The sequence below is a fragment of the Rhamphochromis longiceps genome, linkage group LG17 (assembly GCF_057381845.1).
Source record: "Rhamphochromis longiceps isolate RC_006_pf linkage group LG17, R_longiceps_female_GT1.1, whole genome shotgun sequence".
In the NCBI taxonomy this organism is placed as follows: Eukaryota; Metazoa; Chordata; class Actinopteri; order Cichliformes; family Cichlidae; genus Rhamphochromis; species Rhamphochromis longiceps.
Window position 1 is genome coordinate 19,798,311 of NC_140573.1, and position 16,310 is coordinate 19,814,620.

At 40.0% G+C, this 16,310-nt stretch overlaps 1 protein-coding gene across 1 annotated transcript; it reads left to right on the forward strand.

Moving 5' to 3' along the window:
• The first annotated feature begins 7,570 nt into the window (after window positions 1-7,570).
• On the forward strand, window positions 7,571-16,123 carry c4h11orf98 (chromosome 4 C11orf98 homolog). Its single transcript, XM_085387775.1, has 4 exons — window positions 7,571-7,677; window positions 9,357-9,481; window positions 9,558-9,655; window positions 15,027-16,123. The coding sequence occupies exons 1-4, from the start codon at window positions 7,642-7,644 to the stop codon at window positions 15,140-15,142; spliced, it is 375 nt and encodes a 124-aa protein (XP_085243901.1). The 5' UTR covers window positions 7,571-7,641; the 3' UTR covers window positions 15,143-16,123.
• Window positions 16,124-16,310: the final 187 nt, after the last annotated feature.

Below are 16,310 nucleotides of genomic sequence, written 5' to 3' on the forward strand. Positions count from 1 at the left end.
TAGACGGTGACATGGGTTGTGTAATTTGGCCTCCTTACATCATCACAATTTTTTTTGACTCAAACACTGTGACCGGTGCAACCAATCAGAATGACTTCAGAGCGTGATCACTTTTTTATTCGTTTTATCCATTTGTAATTCATTCTTATGCTAAAAAACGCTCTCGGTATTTGGACAGTGACACATTTTTCTTTAACTTCAGAGCTCCAGCATCTCTAGTGTGAAGTAAATGATGGTCCCTGTGTTAATGACACAAAAACACAAAGTTACAGTTTGGTCCAATAGTATTTAAAAAATTGCACAATTCTAAATTTTGTACAGCAACACAAAAATGTCTTTTAAGTCCAATGCTCAATAATGATGGATGTGTAGCTTTTCAGCTCTAATCCAAAGGGTATAATCAGAGTACTGTACATAGTTTTTAGGAGTTACTAATATTCTTATAGAGTATCAGATTTTCAGAGGCTTCAAAGTCGTTGGACAATTTGAAGTCTAGAAGCTGTGGACATAACAAAGTGATGCTTTCCTCACTTGAGATGCTCAGACAGGTCTCTTTACCTGCAGTTTTGTCTGAATGAGCATGCTCTATTGGGTTTGAAGAATACCTCATTATTCTTCACTGACCAGTTTTACAGCATTTGATAATCAGTGACAGCATTTCCACTGCAGCCCTGCAGGCTGGATCTAACTGTTTCACAGCGCAGTAACCATGCTTTATTTCAGGCTAATGGTGCTGAACTTACAGAATAAAAATGTTTTGCTGGATAAATACTACAATGATTAGAATAACCTTTGTTTGCACTACACAGTTTGAATTAAAAACACACACACACACACTAAAGATAATATGCATGTTCAGACATACAGACGCATGATCAGCTATGTGGTATCAGGTTCACTCCATCCATACAAATAGACACAAACTGAACTTTACCTCCGCTTAACTTACTTAACCGTAAACCTTCATCTGTCCATGTTCAGAGTGAGTGACAGCATTTTACAGTGTCAGAAAATAAGGGAATATTAGAAATGCACAGTGATAGGGACGAGCTGTCAGAGTGCTCACATAATGTTATCTTCATAAACATAATCGCAGTAACCGAAACAAATACTCAGAAAGTCTGCAGTAATCTTTAAATTCATGTAATCAATAATACTTTCATAAAATGAGACATCCAAAAATGTGCACACAATATGACACATTTAACGCGTGTGAAATGTTGAGCAGTGTGCAGAAGCTTTGGTCTTTGTCAGTGCCCTCAGACAGAACACCTCACACCCACGGTGCACAAATCCACAACGTGCACCACTCTACAATGTACATTTACACCAAATAATGTTGACCTTCGAAGCTTGTCTGTCAGATCAAATCCTTGTGACATCACGGTGGTTAACAGTGAGTTTTTATGGTTAGGTTAGAAAACAGCAACAGTGCTGCAGTTCCTGTATGAACTGAACAACTTTGAAAATCTAAGAAACAGTTAAGCTTCTCTCCTCGAAAGCTAAGAGGGACAGACTGAACATGCAGACTGGACGGACTTTGTCACACTGGAGCATGAAACGAGGAACAATCATCAATCAGGAACGATCATATAGCCCTGTCGTCTTATTTGCTGTGATTTAGTGTGCGATTGTGTCCACGGGCAGAATTCTTTCATCTGGAAGTGACCTCATTCTCAGATGTTTCACTGACTTGATCACAAAATCTCTCAAACTTTTCGCCCTTTCAAAACTAAAACAGCTGAGAGAGGTAAAGGTAAGACAAATACTAATGAAACAAATGCAGTTATGCACTTTTATTTTCATCTGCTTTGAAACATGGGTTTAAGAAAAGGTTTCTTCTGCTGCTCCATTTGAAGCTGTTTGCTTGTGCTGCCCTCTGCTGGTCAATCAGGTGATCTTCCAGAATCTCTTAACTTTTGTTAACACAAGTGTTTAAATGAGCTTCATCTTTGGATAAGCTTTTTGCAACATCTTTAAAATTCCCCATCCTCTTGGAGCTGGAGGCTGGAGGATGAACTGAGGAGCGGACTCCATCTGGAGTGGAGTTCTCTGCACGGCCTGCAGAGGGCGCTGCATTAAAACGCTGTCAGTCTGTAACGAAGGTGAGTCCAAACAGCTGAATAGTTTTTGGAACATGATCACGTGATCAGGGAGCTGCAGATACTGCAGAGTGCAGCAGTGCAATAACTCTGTGCTGTGTCAGTGTTGTGGAGCTGAGATGATGATGTTTTAAGAACAGGGTGGACAGTTAGAGCTCTGTAAATAAATCCTGATGTATTCACCTGTTTTTCTCCATCCCTGTGTTGCAGAAACCTTGGGACGGTCGGACGATTTGACAACATCCTCCCAGCTGCTCTTGTCTTTGTTTCATTATTGCTAACACTGTGAGGTGGAATCTCTGAAAAGATGGCTGAAGTTGTGAAGAAGGAAAATTAAAGCATTTATTTAACCATTAAAACATTACGAAAGCCTTCAAAATCTAGTTTTAGTCTAAGAAAACTTTTTTTTAAAATTAATCTTTCCAGGTTGCAAAGATAAATAAGGATATTAATATCAGGCTTACAAGGAATTAGATACTTTACCAAGAAATCATAAGGAGCAACCCACATAGCAGACAAGTTTGGCCCAGATCTGGTGTCACGCCGGCACTGCTAGCTGACTTCTGGCATGGTAAGTGGTATGTCATCCAGATATGGGCCAGGCCTGGCAATGATGCAGGTTTGACAGGTTTGTGAGTGTACACTTTATCCAAAACCTAGTGAGGGTTTACTCATGGTTGCCATCGGGTGGCTGTACCTCAGGAGGTAGAACAGGTCCTCTAGTCTGCATGTCAACAGTGTGAATGTGTATGAATATTGTTAGGAAGCACTCAGTTTAGAGAAAGTGTTTGATTGGGTGAATGTGGCATGTTGTATAGAGCACTTTGAGTAATCCGTGAGAGTAGAAAAGCGCTTTGTAAGAATCAGTCCATTCACTGTCTGAGCAAAGTTTCGTATTGTTACTTTTGCACTGTTGTGTTCCGGCACATGTTGTTATTACATGGCTTGATTAGAGTACACATTAGGCTGACATCTGGGGCTGGAGCTGAAACTGTTCTGGGACAGGCACAGGCACAGGGCAGCACTGTGTCTACAACTGGTACGTGGCTGCACACAACTTGCACATAGCCCACATACCGCAAAGAATGACGGCCCTTTGGTGGCCCAGATCAGGTTTGCCAGAGCTAATCCACACATGAGCCAGCACAGGACCACCAGTGTGTCTGCAACTGGCCTTGTGCTGGCCCATCTGTGGGCCACCTCTGGCAAACCAGATCTGGGCTAGTTAATGTGAGATGCCAAAAAGTGAGAGGGAGACCTTTCAGTGATGCTTTTCAGAAATCGGAGAAACTCCCCACAAACATCCAGGTTTTGCTCTTTCAGCTGGGCTGAGCAGATGTGAATGTCTGACTGAAGGAACTAATGAAACAAGAAGTAGAAACCTCCTCAACAGGATCTACACTGAGCTCTACATCACAGAGGAACAGAGTGAGGGAGTTTATACCCAACATGAGGTGAGGCAGCTGGAGACAGCTTCCAAGATCCTCCATGACACTCCAATCAGGTGCCAGGACATCTTTAAAGCATTGCCTGACCAACAGAGACCCATCAGAGTGGTTCTGACAAACGGCATTGCTGGTGTTGGAAAGACTTTCTCAGTACTTTCTTTCTCACTTCCGGTATGATGGCGCCTGTGTTTGGCTCTGCCGCTGCCGGTTGTAGTTTGTCGCGCTCTACTACTGTTGTGTTGTTTTTTTCTGCTCTACTGTTCTCACTCAGTTTTAATGATGTATTTGCGGCCCTGGTGTATGATCGCCTGGCCTTGCTATCCATCCGATCCTCTATGATGCCACACGATGTCTCGTCGCCCTCCTCCATTAGCTGGATCCTCGTCAGGCGATTTCAGTGGCCCCTCTAGACCACGGAGAAGGAGAGGGAGAAGAGGAGGTATTCAGGTAAAGCTCAGGATGTACTGGCGGCGTGGTTTGGCTGGTAAGCGACGTCGAGCGTGCGTTGTCTCCTGTGTCCAGAAAAGCTCCATGGAGGGGGACTTGTTTTCCACGGCCTTGTTTGGATACGCTGGGCCCGGCTCTTTGAGACCCTGCCACCTCAGGAGGGTTTATCCAGACTCTTTTGCGGGCTGGCTTTTTCTTCCCTCGGTGAGTGGATTCTATGAGCGGGACGGCTCAAACCCTGTGTATTTACGTCCCTTAACTCGAGCCTCTGCAAATAACGAGGCTTCTAGCTCACTGAATATGGCGCTTTTTAACGCTTGATCTCTGTCTAATAAATCATTCTTGTTGAATGATTTTATATTATCTAAAAAACTCGATTTTTTATTCCTGACTGAGACCTGGCAGCGGGATGTAGACAACTCATCACTTGTTGAACTCTGCCCGGATGGCTATACTTTTATTACCCAGCCTCGGTTGTCTGATCGGGGTGGTGGGCTTGCCGTGGCTTTCCAGGACCGTTTCTCCTGCCGCTCCGTGAAAACTGGACTTTTTCGCTCGTTTGAGCTGCAGCTGCTTAAAATTGGTAACAAGGATCCTTTGTACTGTGCTGTGGTGTATCGTCCACCTGGATATAACAGGTTATTTTTATCGGAGCTCAGCGACTTCTTATCCGCTACTATGAAGCTGTCTAGAGTGCTTATAGTTGGGGACTTTAACATACACGTTGATGATGACTCCGACCTATTCACCAGAGACTTTATGAAAATTATTTTCATTTGACTCAGCATGTGTCCGGTCCTACACACAGCAAAGGCCACACACTGGACCTTGTTTTTACTTTGGGTTTAAAGGTCGTTGATATTATATATAGAACATGTAGATATAATCTTTCATAACCCAATTGGATGTGTTTAGATTTTAAACCTGGAGCACAACATTACAACGTCCCAGTCACTGAGCTTTTCTCGAAAAAGGAAAAAGTCAATTTTATCCTTCTGTTACTGTGGACCACCATCTTCTCAGTTTTCTACACACTTGAAACACAAGCACATACTACCATGCTGCTGATCCCAAATCGAGTCTTGCACTTTAGAATCAATACATTATAAATGATTTTAACACTACTTCAGACAACATGTTTCTATCAATTATCACATATAAACGTTGTACATGTACAACATTTACATTGTAAAGCTACAATGAAATTTCCAGAAACCAAAGGAATATTTTTGGCTTACATTTTCAAATGTATTCTGTGACAACAAATAAAAACATAAAATTATTACCAAAAGAAAATGTAAAGATTTATTGATGGATGTTGTGTATATTCATAAATTGTATGAGTTAAAATTGTGAAATCAAGGAAGTAAACTGACTTAAGAGTCTCCAGTCTACAGTGTGGACTCTCCAAAGAAAACACGCATCTGTTTAATTCCTGAATTCTACAGACTGTTTTCACTCAAGTCCAGAAGCTTCAGATGGTAAGGATTGGACTTCAGAGCAGACACCAGAGCAGCACAACTGATCTCTGATAAACTGCAGTCAACCAGTCTGAATTGTGGGGGGAAAGAGATAAAAACAATGATGATCCTATCAGATGTGTTCAGGTTTTAAACATGTAGCTCACTTTACTATGTCCTAACCAATGAGCAAATACCTCTATTTCTGTGTTTTCTGTGCATTCATGTATATGTGTGTCTTTGTGTCTATTCAGAAAGATCAGTATTAATGATCAAACAGTGGATTAAATAGACAAAAAATATTTATTCCTTATTCATATATATTCCTTATTCCTTATTCAATACAAATATTTGTGCGCGCGTGTGTGTGTGTGTGTGTATATATATCCCCACAAACTGCATGCCTTTGGACGGTGGGAGGGAGCCGGAGTACCCATGCATACTTCACACAGAAAGACCCCGGCCTGATGGTGGAACTGAACTAAGGACCTTCTTGCTGTGCGGCAACAGTGCTAACCACCGTGCCTCCACACACACACACACACACACACACACACACACACACACACACACACACACACACACACACACACACACACACACACACACACACACACACACACACACAGTGGTCCCTCGCTATAACGCGGTTCACCTTTCGCTGTTTACCGGATTTTTTTGTGTGCAATTTTACATGCTTTTTTTTTCTTACAGCGCATTGTGTTCTGCATCCTGATTGGCTGTAGACCATTGTCAATCCATCTCGTGCCGTGTCTCCTGTACAGTACAGAATGTGTTCAGCTTGTCAAATTTACATAAATCTTTGATCGCTAGCAGTGTGACTCTGAAGTGCTGTACTGTAATTTTGTAGGTTTTCTGCCCAGCAAACACAACAATGTCGACAAAATGTTTTGCATCATCAAAGGCAACCGCCATACCAACCGCAAACCTCGTTTACTTGCATTTGAGTTCATCTTTTCATTTCTTCACATCTTCTAGCAGCTTCAGAGTGTAGGGATTCATGCATTTTCATTTACACGACTGTTTTCTGAGGGGAGACACAAATCCCTTTTTGTGAGGACAACATCATAAAAGCATAGTCACAAAAATCACAGCATAAAAATCTGATAAATCAAACATGCAGGTGGATCACCTGCTGAGGTGAGCATCTCACAGCTGTTTCTTTTTCATTTGCATATTCTGAACCACAACAACTCTGCAGATTATTTCTGTGTATGACACTAAGACACTTGCAGTTATGTATGCATCAATTTGAATTGGTGTAAAGTCTGTGCTCATCACTGTGTTGTGTTGAATTTGAGCGCCACACAGTGGAATGTAGAACTGAGCCAACACAATTTTTGACTTAAAAGTAATGAAAACTATAAGAACAGCCTTTAGTAAATATTTTTCTTACGAATTCTTAAATTTTAAATGAATGTTTTTTTTAATTAACAATTAAAAAAGATTTTTCTTTTTTTTTAAACTTTTTTGTAAAAGTCAACAAAATTGCTCTAAAATATGTGAATGTTTGTGGTTATTGATCTACATTTTAATGGCAACATATAAGAAGTTTATATATTTTTAATGATAATCCATGTGTATGTGTGGGGTTGTATTATGGCGATGTAGCCACTGGATGTGAGCGTTGAGCTACTAAATGTTAAAAACTGGCTGTGTGAAACTTTTATTTAAGAAAAAAAACAACCTCTTTTTATTTGTTTCATTCATTTATTCATTTGTCTGTAACTGTTTTGTTAAACTTTTTGTAGTCCTTTGTTTACTTCGTTGTTGCTTAGTAAAATGTTGCAAAATTGATTAGGACTAAATAAATAAATAAACTGCACTTGACCTGTCCAATTAAAAATTGTGAATCTATTTTAAATGCTATAAAAATGCAGTTTAAGAATAATTCTGAAACAATGAGTTATGCACAGTAATGCTATTAATACTAACAAAGAGAATAATTTATACGTTCATATTTTTATCGTTGTGTGTAAACTATGTCTGAGATAAAAGTTGTAATTTCTTGTTTTTACGTGACGGTGTTTTGCCGTTGAACTCCGGGCTTCGTTGTAATGTTTCGTCACGACTGCTGGGGGCAGTGAGGAGCCGTGTGGCCTGAGGACAGCCAGGATTTAGAGCGCAGAAGAAGAAGTCTGTGTTCCACGTGAGCTGGTCAGCATGGCACCTCCGGGAGGAATAAACAAACCGAAAACTGTAAGAAATCCTGTTTTTCCTTCTGTTAGTCGGTTGGAGCCGAGGGCACATTCAGGAAACAATAACGAGTCAGACAGATGTTAAAGTTTTGTTCACACCCCCCTACAGTTATAGTAATGAATCAGTCCTTTGAGACAGTTTCCTCTCCAGTATTGTCAGTTGCGGGAAGTCGAATATAGCCTTAAAACATTTTGAGGAATTGTTTTAAATGTGTTGGTGCAATCCCTTTGTTAGTGGAGCGCATTGTAACTTCAGGAAACTGGGACACCCTGTGGACGGCAAGTAAACTGCATCGATCGAAACGTCACGAGACAAACAACAGCTACAGCTCTAAGAAGAATAGATTATACAGTAACCGGAAGCAGCAAAGGTGCTCTAATGGCTTAAATTATTATTTTTATGGCTGTTAATTTCTAACATGGCAGATGCACAGCTGCAGGTTTTAAACTTTGAAGTAATCGTTAGTATGTTCAGGTCTTTCTTCCACAGCCTGGTGGAGAAATCCTTTTAAGCCATCAATGGACAGTTACGTTTTCCAAGCGGGTCACGTGAGAAACCGTGTCTGTTGTGGAGCTAAACTCAGTTCTGGTCAATGGTACTTTTCTCTCTTTATAAACTGACGCTGGTGTTACAATCAGTCTGTGAAAACAGTAAAAAGTGCAGTAAAACAACAACAACAACATGTTAAGATTATTTAAGCTAAACTGCCAGAAAAGTGAGCCCTGCTACAGGCTGGCGACTATTCCAGGTGTACCTCACCTCTCACCCTATGGTAGCTGTGATTGGCTCCAGCCCCCCTTCCAACCCCACGACCTGGAATTAGATAAGTGAAAGAATATGGATGAATGAATGCCAGGAATAAAAACAAAAAAACTATATGTGCTGTTGTTACTGTGTTCGTAGTTTGAATACTTCATCTGCAGTTTGCAGTTCTCTCACTGAAAAAAAAGAACTGATCATCTGTTTACGGCTTCATATGCATATTACTTGAGAGTTGTCTGCCATATTAAATGTGATACAACCACAAATCACTTGTGGAAGACTCACTCTACTGTGGCAACCATGTCCAGTGTCTATGATCAAGATCAGCGGTCCCCATTTACAGGAAAATGGAAAGTTTTTAAAACTCTGTTGGTTTCCAGTGTAGCTGCTAACACTTTAAACCTAACTTTGTGGTTTCAGTTTAAATCGGCTGCAAGACACATACTGATTTATTTACCACCTGCTTCAAGATTACATTAAATGCATCAATAACAAACTGTGGCTGTGTCTTGATTACATTGGGTTATGTACATCACTCTCTGCTGCAGATGTTTCATAAACACAACCTGTTGGGTCGTTTCTCTGTAGCTTTTCTTGTGTGATAAAGTGTGACTGAAGTAGATGGAGCTCAGTGAAAAGAAACACTTATTACTATGTCCTCAGAATGTCAACTCCAACTTTCAGAACAAAATATCCCACAGAGCATTTTTCGCCCAGTTCTCATCTACCCCTGATTTAGATTCTAACCGTCAGTTTCAGATCTGCATTGTCTCTGAGTTTAAGTTGTTTGAGTCAGCTAATTCAAAGAAAGCCTGGATATGTTTCAGCTGTTGTTGTTTGTTCCTTCATATCTGATGAGGAGCTCTAAACACTCGAGTGTTTCTGCCTTCCTTGAACGTGTCGTGGTTCTCTTGCAGGAGTTGGGGAAGAAGCTTTTCAAGCGCCGGCGAGTTCTGAGCCGTGAGAAGAGGAAGCGGCATCAGATCGTGGGAGCTGTGGTGGATGAAGGTCTCATCACCATCCATCACCTGAAGAAGAGAAGGTGAGTGTCAGCTGACCCCCTCCTTCCTCCACCTTCTCATGGCCGCAGCGCGTTGTGACATTTTCTGTCCCATCAGGACGAGTCCGAGAGCCAACATCACGCTGTCAGGGAAGAAGAAGAGGAAGCTGATTAAACAGCTGCAACACCAGCAGAAGGAGAAGGCCTCTATGGAAGGTAAAGAGTGCCAAACCTTCTGACTGACTCTCTCCTTAAGTGTTTTCAGCATCTCTCAGGTACTTCAGTCGGTGTTAGTGTGCGGCTCTGGTTTCCAGACCTGTGTGGTCCACTAAGCTTTAGACCTAAACATATGAAAGACCAGTTGGGATTGCTCCGTTTATTACTTTACATTAATTAATCTTATTTTGAATTTGGGCATGGATGAAAATTTACATACGCTCTGGGTGTTTATGGAAAAATTGGAAAAATGTAACATCCCAAGAACAAAACTCTCATGCAGTCATAAGATAACCTTAACAAATAGGTAAAGCATTTGGGATGCATTGTTTTTATTATTTCCAGTCTTCGTAATTTATCTCTTCTTGGAAAACTGCAGACTGTGGCAATGCAAAATTATGAAAGTTTTGACTTTTCATTGAAACTCAAATGCATATTGTCCACTCTGCCTCAAAGGCTTAAAGACATCCACGTGGCAACATTGAACGCTAGTCATAGCGCCACCTAATGGCAGCAAGACGTCAGTTTTAGCTGATTGATATGACATTATCACCAGTGTTGGGAAGGTTACTTTTAAAATGTATTCCACTACAGATTACAGAATACATGCCCCAAAATGTATTTTGTAATGTATTCCGTTACGTTACTCAATGAGAGTAACGTATTCTGAATACTTTGGATTATTTAATATATTATCATGCTTTTTATAACTACATTAATGTACTATTGCTGTGTGATTTATTACTAGTACTGAAGGTTACTCGCCAAACCAATACCAACTACATTTTTAAATCCTAATATAAAATGAGTAACAGTAGGTGGACATTAGGTAAGGCTGCACTTTTTGCAGCGATCTTGTATAGAAAACTATACGGCATCCATCCCACTTTGGATGGAGCAGCTCTCATTTCTAGAAATATGGACAAATTTATTAAACCCCCCAAAATATGACTATCCAGAGTTGGGACCAGGAAGCAGAGTTGCAGTCTTACACGCTTCTCTGCAGCTTCTCTCCTCCTGCTACCCCCCCAAAAACCCATCTCCATAGAGACTGTGTCGGCTCCCAAACAGACAAAAAACAAACTAAAAACCAGCAACAAACAACTTAAACATAAACAATTACAAAGAAAGAACAACAAAGTATCCACATCTGAACCAAAGAGTAAAACAGTGAAATGTGGATTATTAAATATCAGGTCTCTCTCCTCCAAGTCTCTGTTAGTACATGACTTAATAATTGATCAACAAATTGATTTACTCTACCTTACAGAAACCTGGTTGCAGCAGGATGATTATGTTAGTTTAAATGAATCAACACCCCGGAGTCATTCTAACTACCAGAAATCTCGAAGCACAGGCCGAGGGGGCAGTGTGGCAGCAATTTTTCACACCAGCCTAATGAAAGACCAAGACAGACTTTTAATTCATTTGAAAGCCTGATGCTTAGCCTCGTCCACCCCAGCTGTAAAACTCAGAAACCAGTCTTACTTGTTATCATCTATCGTCCACCTGGGCCTTACACAGAGTTTCTGTCTGATTTCTCAGACTTTATATCTAATTTAGTTCTGAACTCAGATAAAATAATTATTGTGGGTGATTTTAACATCCATGTAGATGCTAAAAATGACAGCCTCAACATGGCATTTAATCTGTTATTAGACTCAATTGGCTTCTCTCAAAATGTAAAAGAACCCACCCACCACTTTAATCACACTCTAGATCTTGTTTTAACATATGGCATAGAAACTGAACATTTAACAGTGTTTCCTGAAAACCCTCTCCTGTCTGATCATTTCCTGATAACATTTACATTTACAATAATTGATTACACAGCGGTGGAGAGTAGACTTTATCAAAGTAGATGTCTTTCTGAAAGCACTGTAACTAAGTTTAAGAATATAATCCACCCACTGTTATCATCTTCAATGCCCTGTACCAACACAGAGCAGAGCAGCTATCTGAACGCTACCCCAACAGAGGTCGATTATCTTGTTAATAATTTCACCTCCTCACTACATATGACTCTGGATACTGTAGCTCCTGTGAAAACTAAGGTCTCTAATCAGAAGTACCGGACTCCGTGGTATAATTCTCAAACACGTACCCTAAAGCAGATAACTCGTAATCTGGAGAGGAAATGGCGTGTCACAAATTTAGAGGATCATCATTTAGCCTGGAGAAATAGTTTGCTGCTTTATAAGAAAGCCCTCCGCAAAGCCAGAACATCTTACTATTCATCACTGATTGAAGAAAATAAGAACAACCCCAGATTTCTCTTCAGCACTGTAGCCAGGCTGACAAAAAGTCAGAGCTCTTTTGAGCCAACAATCCCTTTAACGTTAACTAGTAATGACTTCATGAACTTCTTCACAAATAAAATTTTTATCATTAGAGAAAAAATCACCAGTAATCATCCCACAGATGTAATATTATCTACAGCTACTCTTAGTACCATTGATGTTAAGTTAGACTCTTTTTCTCTAATTGATCTTTCTGAGTTAACTTCAATAATTACTTCCTCCAAACCATCAACGTGTCTTTTAGACCCCATTCCTACAAAACTGCTCAAAGAAGTCCTGCCATTAATTAATTCTTCGATCTTAAATATGATCAACCTATCTCTAATGATCGGCTATGTACCACAGGCCTTCAAGCTAGCTGTAGTTAAACCTTTACTCAAAAAGCCATCTCTAGACCCAGCAGTCTTAGCTAATTATAGGCCAATCTCCAACCTTCCTTTCATATCAAAAATCCTTGAAAGAGTAGTTGTCAAACAGCTAACAGATCATCTGCAGAGGAATGGTTTATTTGAAGAGTTTCAGTCAGGTTTCAGAGCTCATCACAGCACAGAAACAGCTTTAGTGAAGGTTACAAATGATCTTCTTATGGCCTCTGACAGTGGACTCATCTCTGTGCTTGTCCTGCTAGACCTTAGTGCAGCATTCGATACTGTCGACCATAATATCCTATTAGAGCGATTAGAACATGCTGTAGGTATTACAGGTACTGCACTGCAGTGGTTTGTATCATATCTATCTAATAGACTCCAATTTGTGCATGTAAATGGAGAGTCCTCTTCACACACTGAGGTTAATTATGGAGTTCCACAGGGTTCAGTGCTAGGACCAATTCTGTTTACATTATACATGCTTCCCTTAGGCAGCATCATTAGAAGACATAGCATACATTTTCACTGCTATGCAGATGACACCCAGCTCTATCTGTCCATGAAGCCAGATAACACACACCAATTAGTTAAACTGCAGGAATGTCTTAAAGACATAAAGACCTGGATGGCCGCTAACTTTCTGCTTCTTAATTCAGATAAAACTGAGGTTATTGTACTCGGCCCTGAAAAGCCTAGAAATATGGTATCTAACCAGATTCTTACTCTGGATGGCATTACCTTGGCCTCCAGTAACGCTGTGAGGAACCTTGGAGTCATTTTTGACCAGGACATGTCCTTCAATGCACATATTAAACAAATATGTAAGACTGCGTTCTTCCATTTGCGCAACATCTCTAAAATTAGAAATATCCTGTCTCAGAGTGACGCTGAAAAACTAGTTCATGCATTTATTACTTCCAGGCTGGACTACTGTAATTCATTATTATCAGGATGTCCAAAAAACTCACTGAAAAGCCTTCAGCTGATCCAAAATGCTGCAGCAAGAGTACTGACAGGGACTAGAAAGAGAGAGCATATTTCTCCTGTTTTGGCTTCCCTTCATTGGCTTCCTGTTAAATCCAGAATTGAATTCAAAATCCTGCTCCTCACATACAAGGTCTTAAATAATCAGGCCCCATCTTATCTTAGTGACCTTGTAGTACCATATCACCCTATTAGAGCACTTTGCTCTCGCTCTGCAGGCCTACTTGTTGTTCCTAGAGTTTTTAAAAGTAGAATGGGAGGCAGAGCCTTCAGTTTTCAGGCCCCTCTTCTGTAGAACCAGCTTCCAGTTTGGATTCAGGAGACAGACACTATCTCTACTTTTAAGATTAAGCTTAAAACTTTCCTTTTTGCTAAAGCATATAGTTAGGGCTGGACCAGGTGACCCTGAATCCTCCTTTAGTTATGCTGCAATAGACGTAGGCTGCCGGGGGATTCCCATGATGCATTTAGTTTTTCCTTTCCAGTCACCTTTCTCACTCACTATGTATTAACAGACCTCTCTGCATTGAATCATATCTGTTATTAACCTCTGTCTCTCTTCCACAGCATGTCTTTTATCCTGCCTTCCTTCTCTCACCCCAACCGGTTGCAGCAGATGGCCGCCCCTCCCTGAGCCTGGTTCTGCCGGAGGTTTCTTCCTGTTAAAAGGGAGTTTTTCCTTCCCACTGTTGCCAAAGTGCTTGCTCATAGGGGGTCATATGATTGTTGGGTTTTTCTCTGTATCTATGAAGCGCCTTGAGGCGACTTATGTTGTGATTTGGCGCTATATAAATAAAATTGAATTGAATTAAACTTATTGTTTCGGAGGAAAACACGAACACGGTGTACAGTCGAGTCTTAATAGCTTACTTACAACTGGGCTCGTCAGGCACTGTTTTTGGCTGCTGTGGTTATTGTTATAGTTACATGCTTCCAGCTCCTGTTTCTGCTTGGTGACAACTCGTACTTTCGATTCTCCTTTTTCTCCCTCCCTCGCGCTCACAGACACATAACGGGTATGACAGTCCATTCTCCCTGCAGCACTACACTGCCCATGAGGCTACATTCTTTAGGGCTATGCCTTTAACACTCTGGCTATCACCTTCATATTAAATAATGTTTTGAATAATAATTACAAAAATATTTCTTCACGTCATTATGCTGGCGGCAAGTAGAGGTGACATGGGCCGTGAGACCCAGGCATTAGAGCCTCTTAATGCGTCTTTTGTTTGGGTCTCCACCGGCATGGAATTACCAAAAATAGAGAGGGCATAGCCTAACAGGTGAAATAGGACTGTACTGCTGTGTAATCCATTTATTTCAACAAAGTAACTGTATTCTGAATACCACCTTTTTAAATGGTAACTGTAACAGAATACAGTTACTCATATTTTGTATTTTAAGTACATAATGCCGGTACATGTATTATGTTACTCCCCAACACTGATTATCACTGTGTGTTCTACACGTTACATACTGACACAGATGATTAGAGAGTGAAGGTTGTTTTTTTTTTGGGGGGGGGGGGGGGGGGGTTTAACACCACATAGTGGACACAGGAAATGATGCATTTGTCCATCATCCAGTTAGATTCCACATGTTCTGCATCAAAGCTGACTGATCATCAGCTGCATTTTGTGTTGTTTTCAACTTCTGGTGTTTTATTGATACTTTTTTATGACACTAAAATAAAATTGCTCATCATTCGTCTCTCTGTAGTGGAATCAACAGCAGCACCACAGAAGAAGCACAACACCTCATCAGCTCAGACCAAGAAGAAGAACAAGAAGGCGTCCGGATGCCAGGACGATGTAGAGATGGTGGATGTTGAATGAAGATATGTCTGCACTATGAGTCCCTGCTCAGACGTCCATGCCGGCGCCTCAACTTTGAGACTAATGGACAATAAGGACGTCCGTCCTGTAGTTTGTTTCTGCAGAAGAAAAAACTACAACAGTTGACATGGAAGCCCCTTTCTGCCAAAAATGTTTCCCCTCAAATATTAATTGAGCTGCTTTTATTTTAGTTGTAAATAAATCTGAATTTGTTTGAGGCTCACACTGTTTTATTTTTATTTGATCTTTTGCAGATTCTTAACCAAAACAGCTTTAATCAATCATTTAAACAAAAAACTTGAGGTTATTCTAAGTTAAATTAGTATGTTAGTGAAAAGACCAAATGTCTTTCTATGGTGTAAAAGTTTTGTGAGAATTAAAAATGTAACTTCACTGGCAAAAATATGAAAAAATATGATATTGTTTTAAATTTACTATCTGAAGATATTTTTGTAATTTTTGACTAACCAAAGGCATTTTACACTTTCATTTTGTTATTTGGCAGAAATGGGTTTCCATATGTGATTGGGTTTTTATTTTATATCTCTGTTAGCGTCGCAGCACCTGCAGAGTTTGAGGGCAACATTTGGACCTGTGGTTGTTACAGCATTCATCTTGTAAGCTTGTTTAATTAAATGGGTCATGAGCTTTGACCTTTAACCTTCTGTTCCACCTAGTTCATTAAAATTTTATACATCATCAGAAGTTTCTATTCATTATTTAGATTATATAATAATTCAGATTTTTTTTAACCTTTCTTAGTCGTTGGTTCATAAATATTTGACTTATTATTTTCCTGACACAGTTTGGTAAACATTTGTGCTTGATGGGAACATCCAGGTTCAAATGTAAACTGCACATTAAAACTCATTTTGGCTCTTCAGCAGTTTATGTTGAAAGAAAATTTTGTTACAGTTTAACACAAACTATGTTCATTTTTGACACGTTATTCAAATAAAGACCTGATAAATCCTTGTTTAATTTTTGCTGACTTCTGTTTTTTTATTGGGAAATAACATCATAGATTTCCATGCTTAAAGGTATTGTGCTTTGTTTTGTTTTTTTATGTATGTCACTATTTGTGTTTTCTGACATACTTTGATGAGCTTCCATATGTCAAGTCATGTTTTAATAAGTTTTTCTAGGTGGTTAATTCGGGTTTATTTTA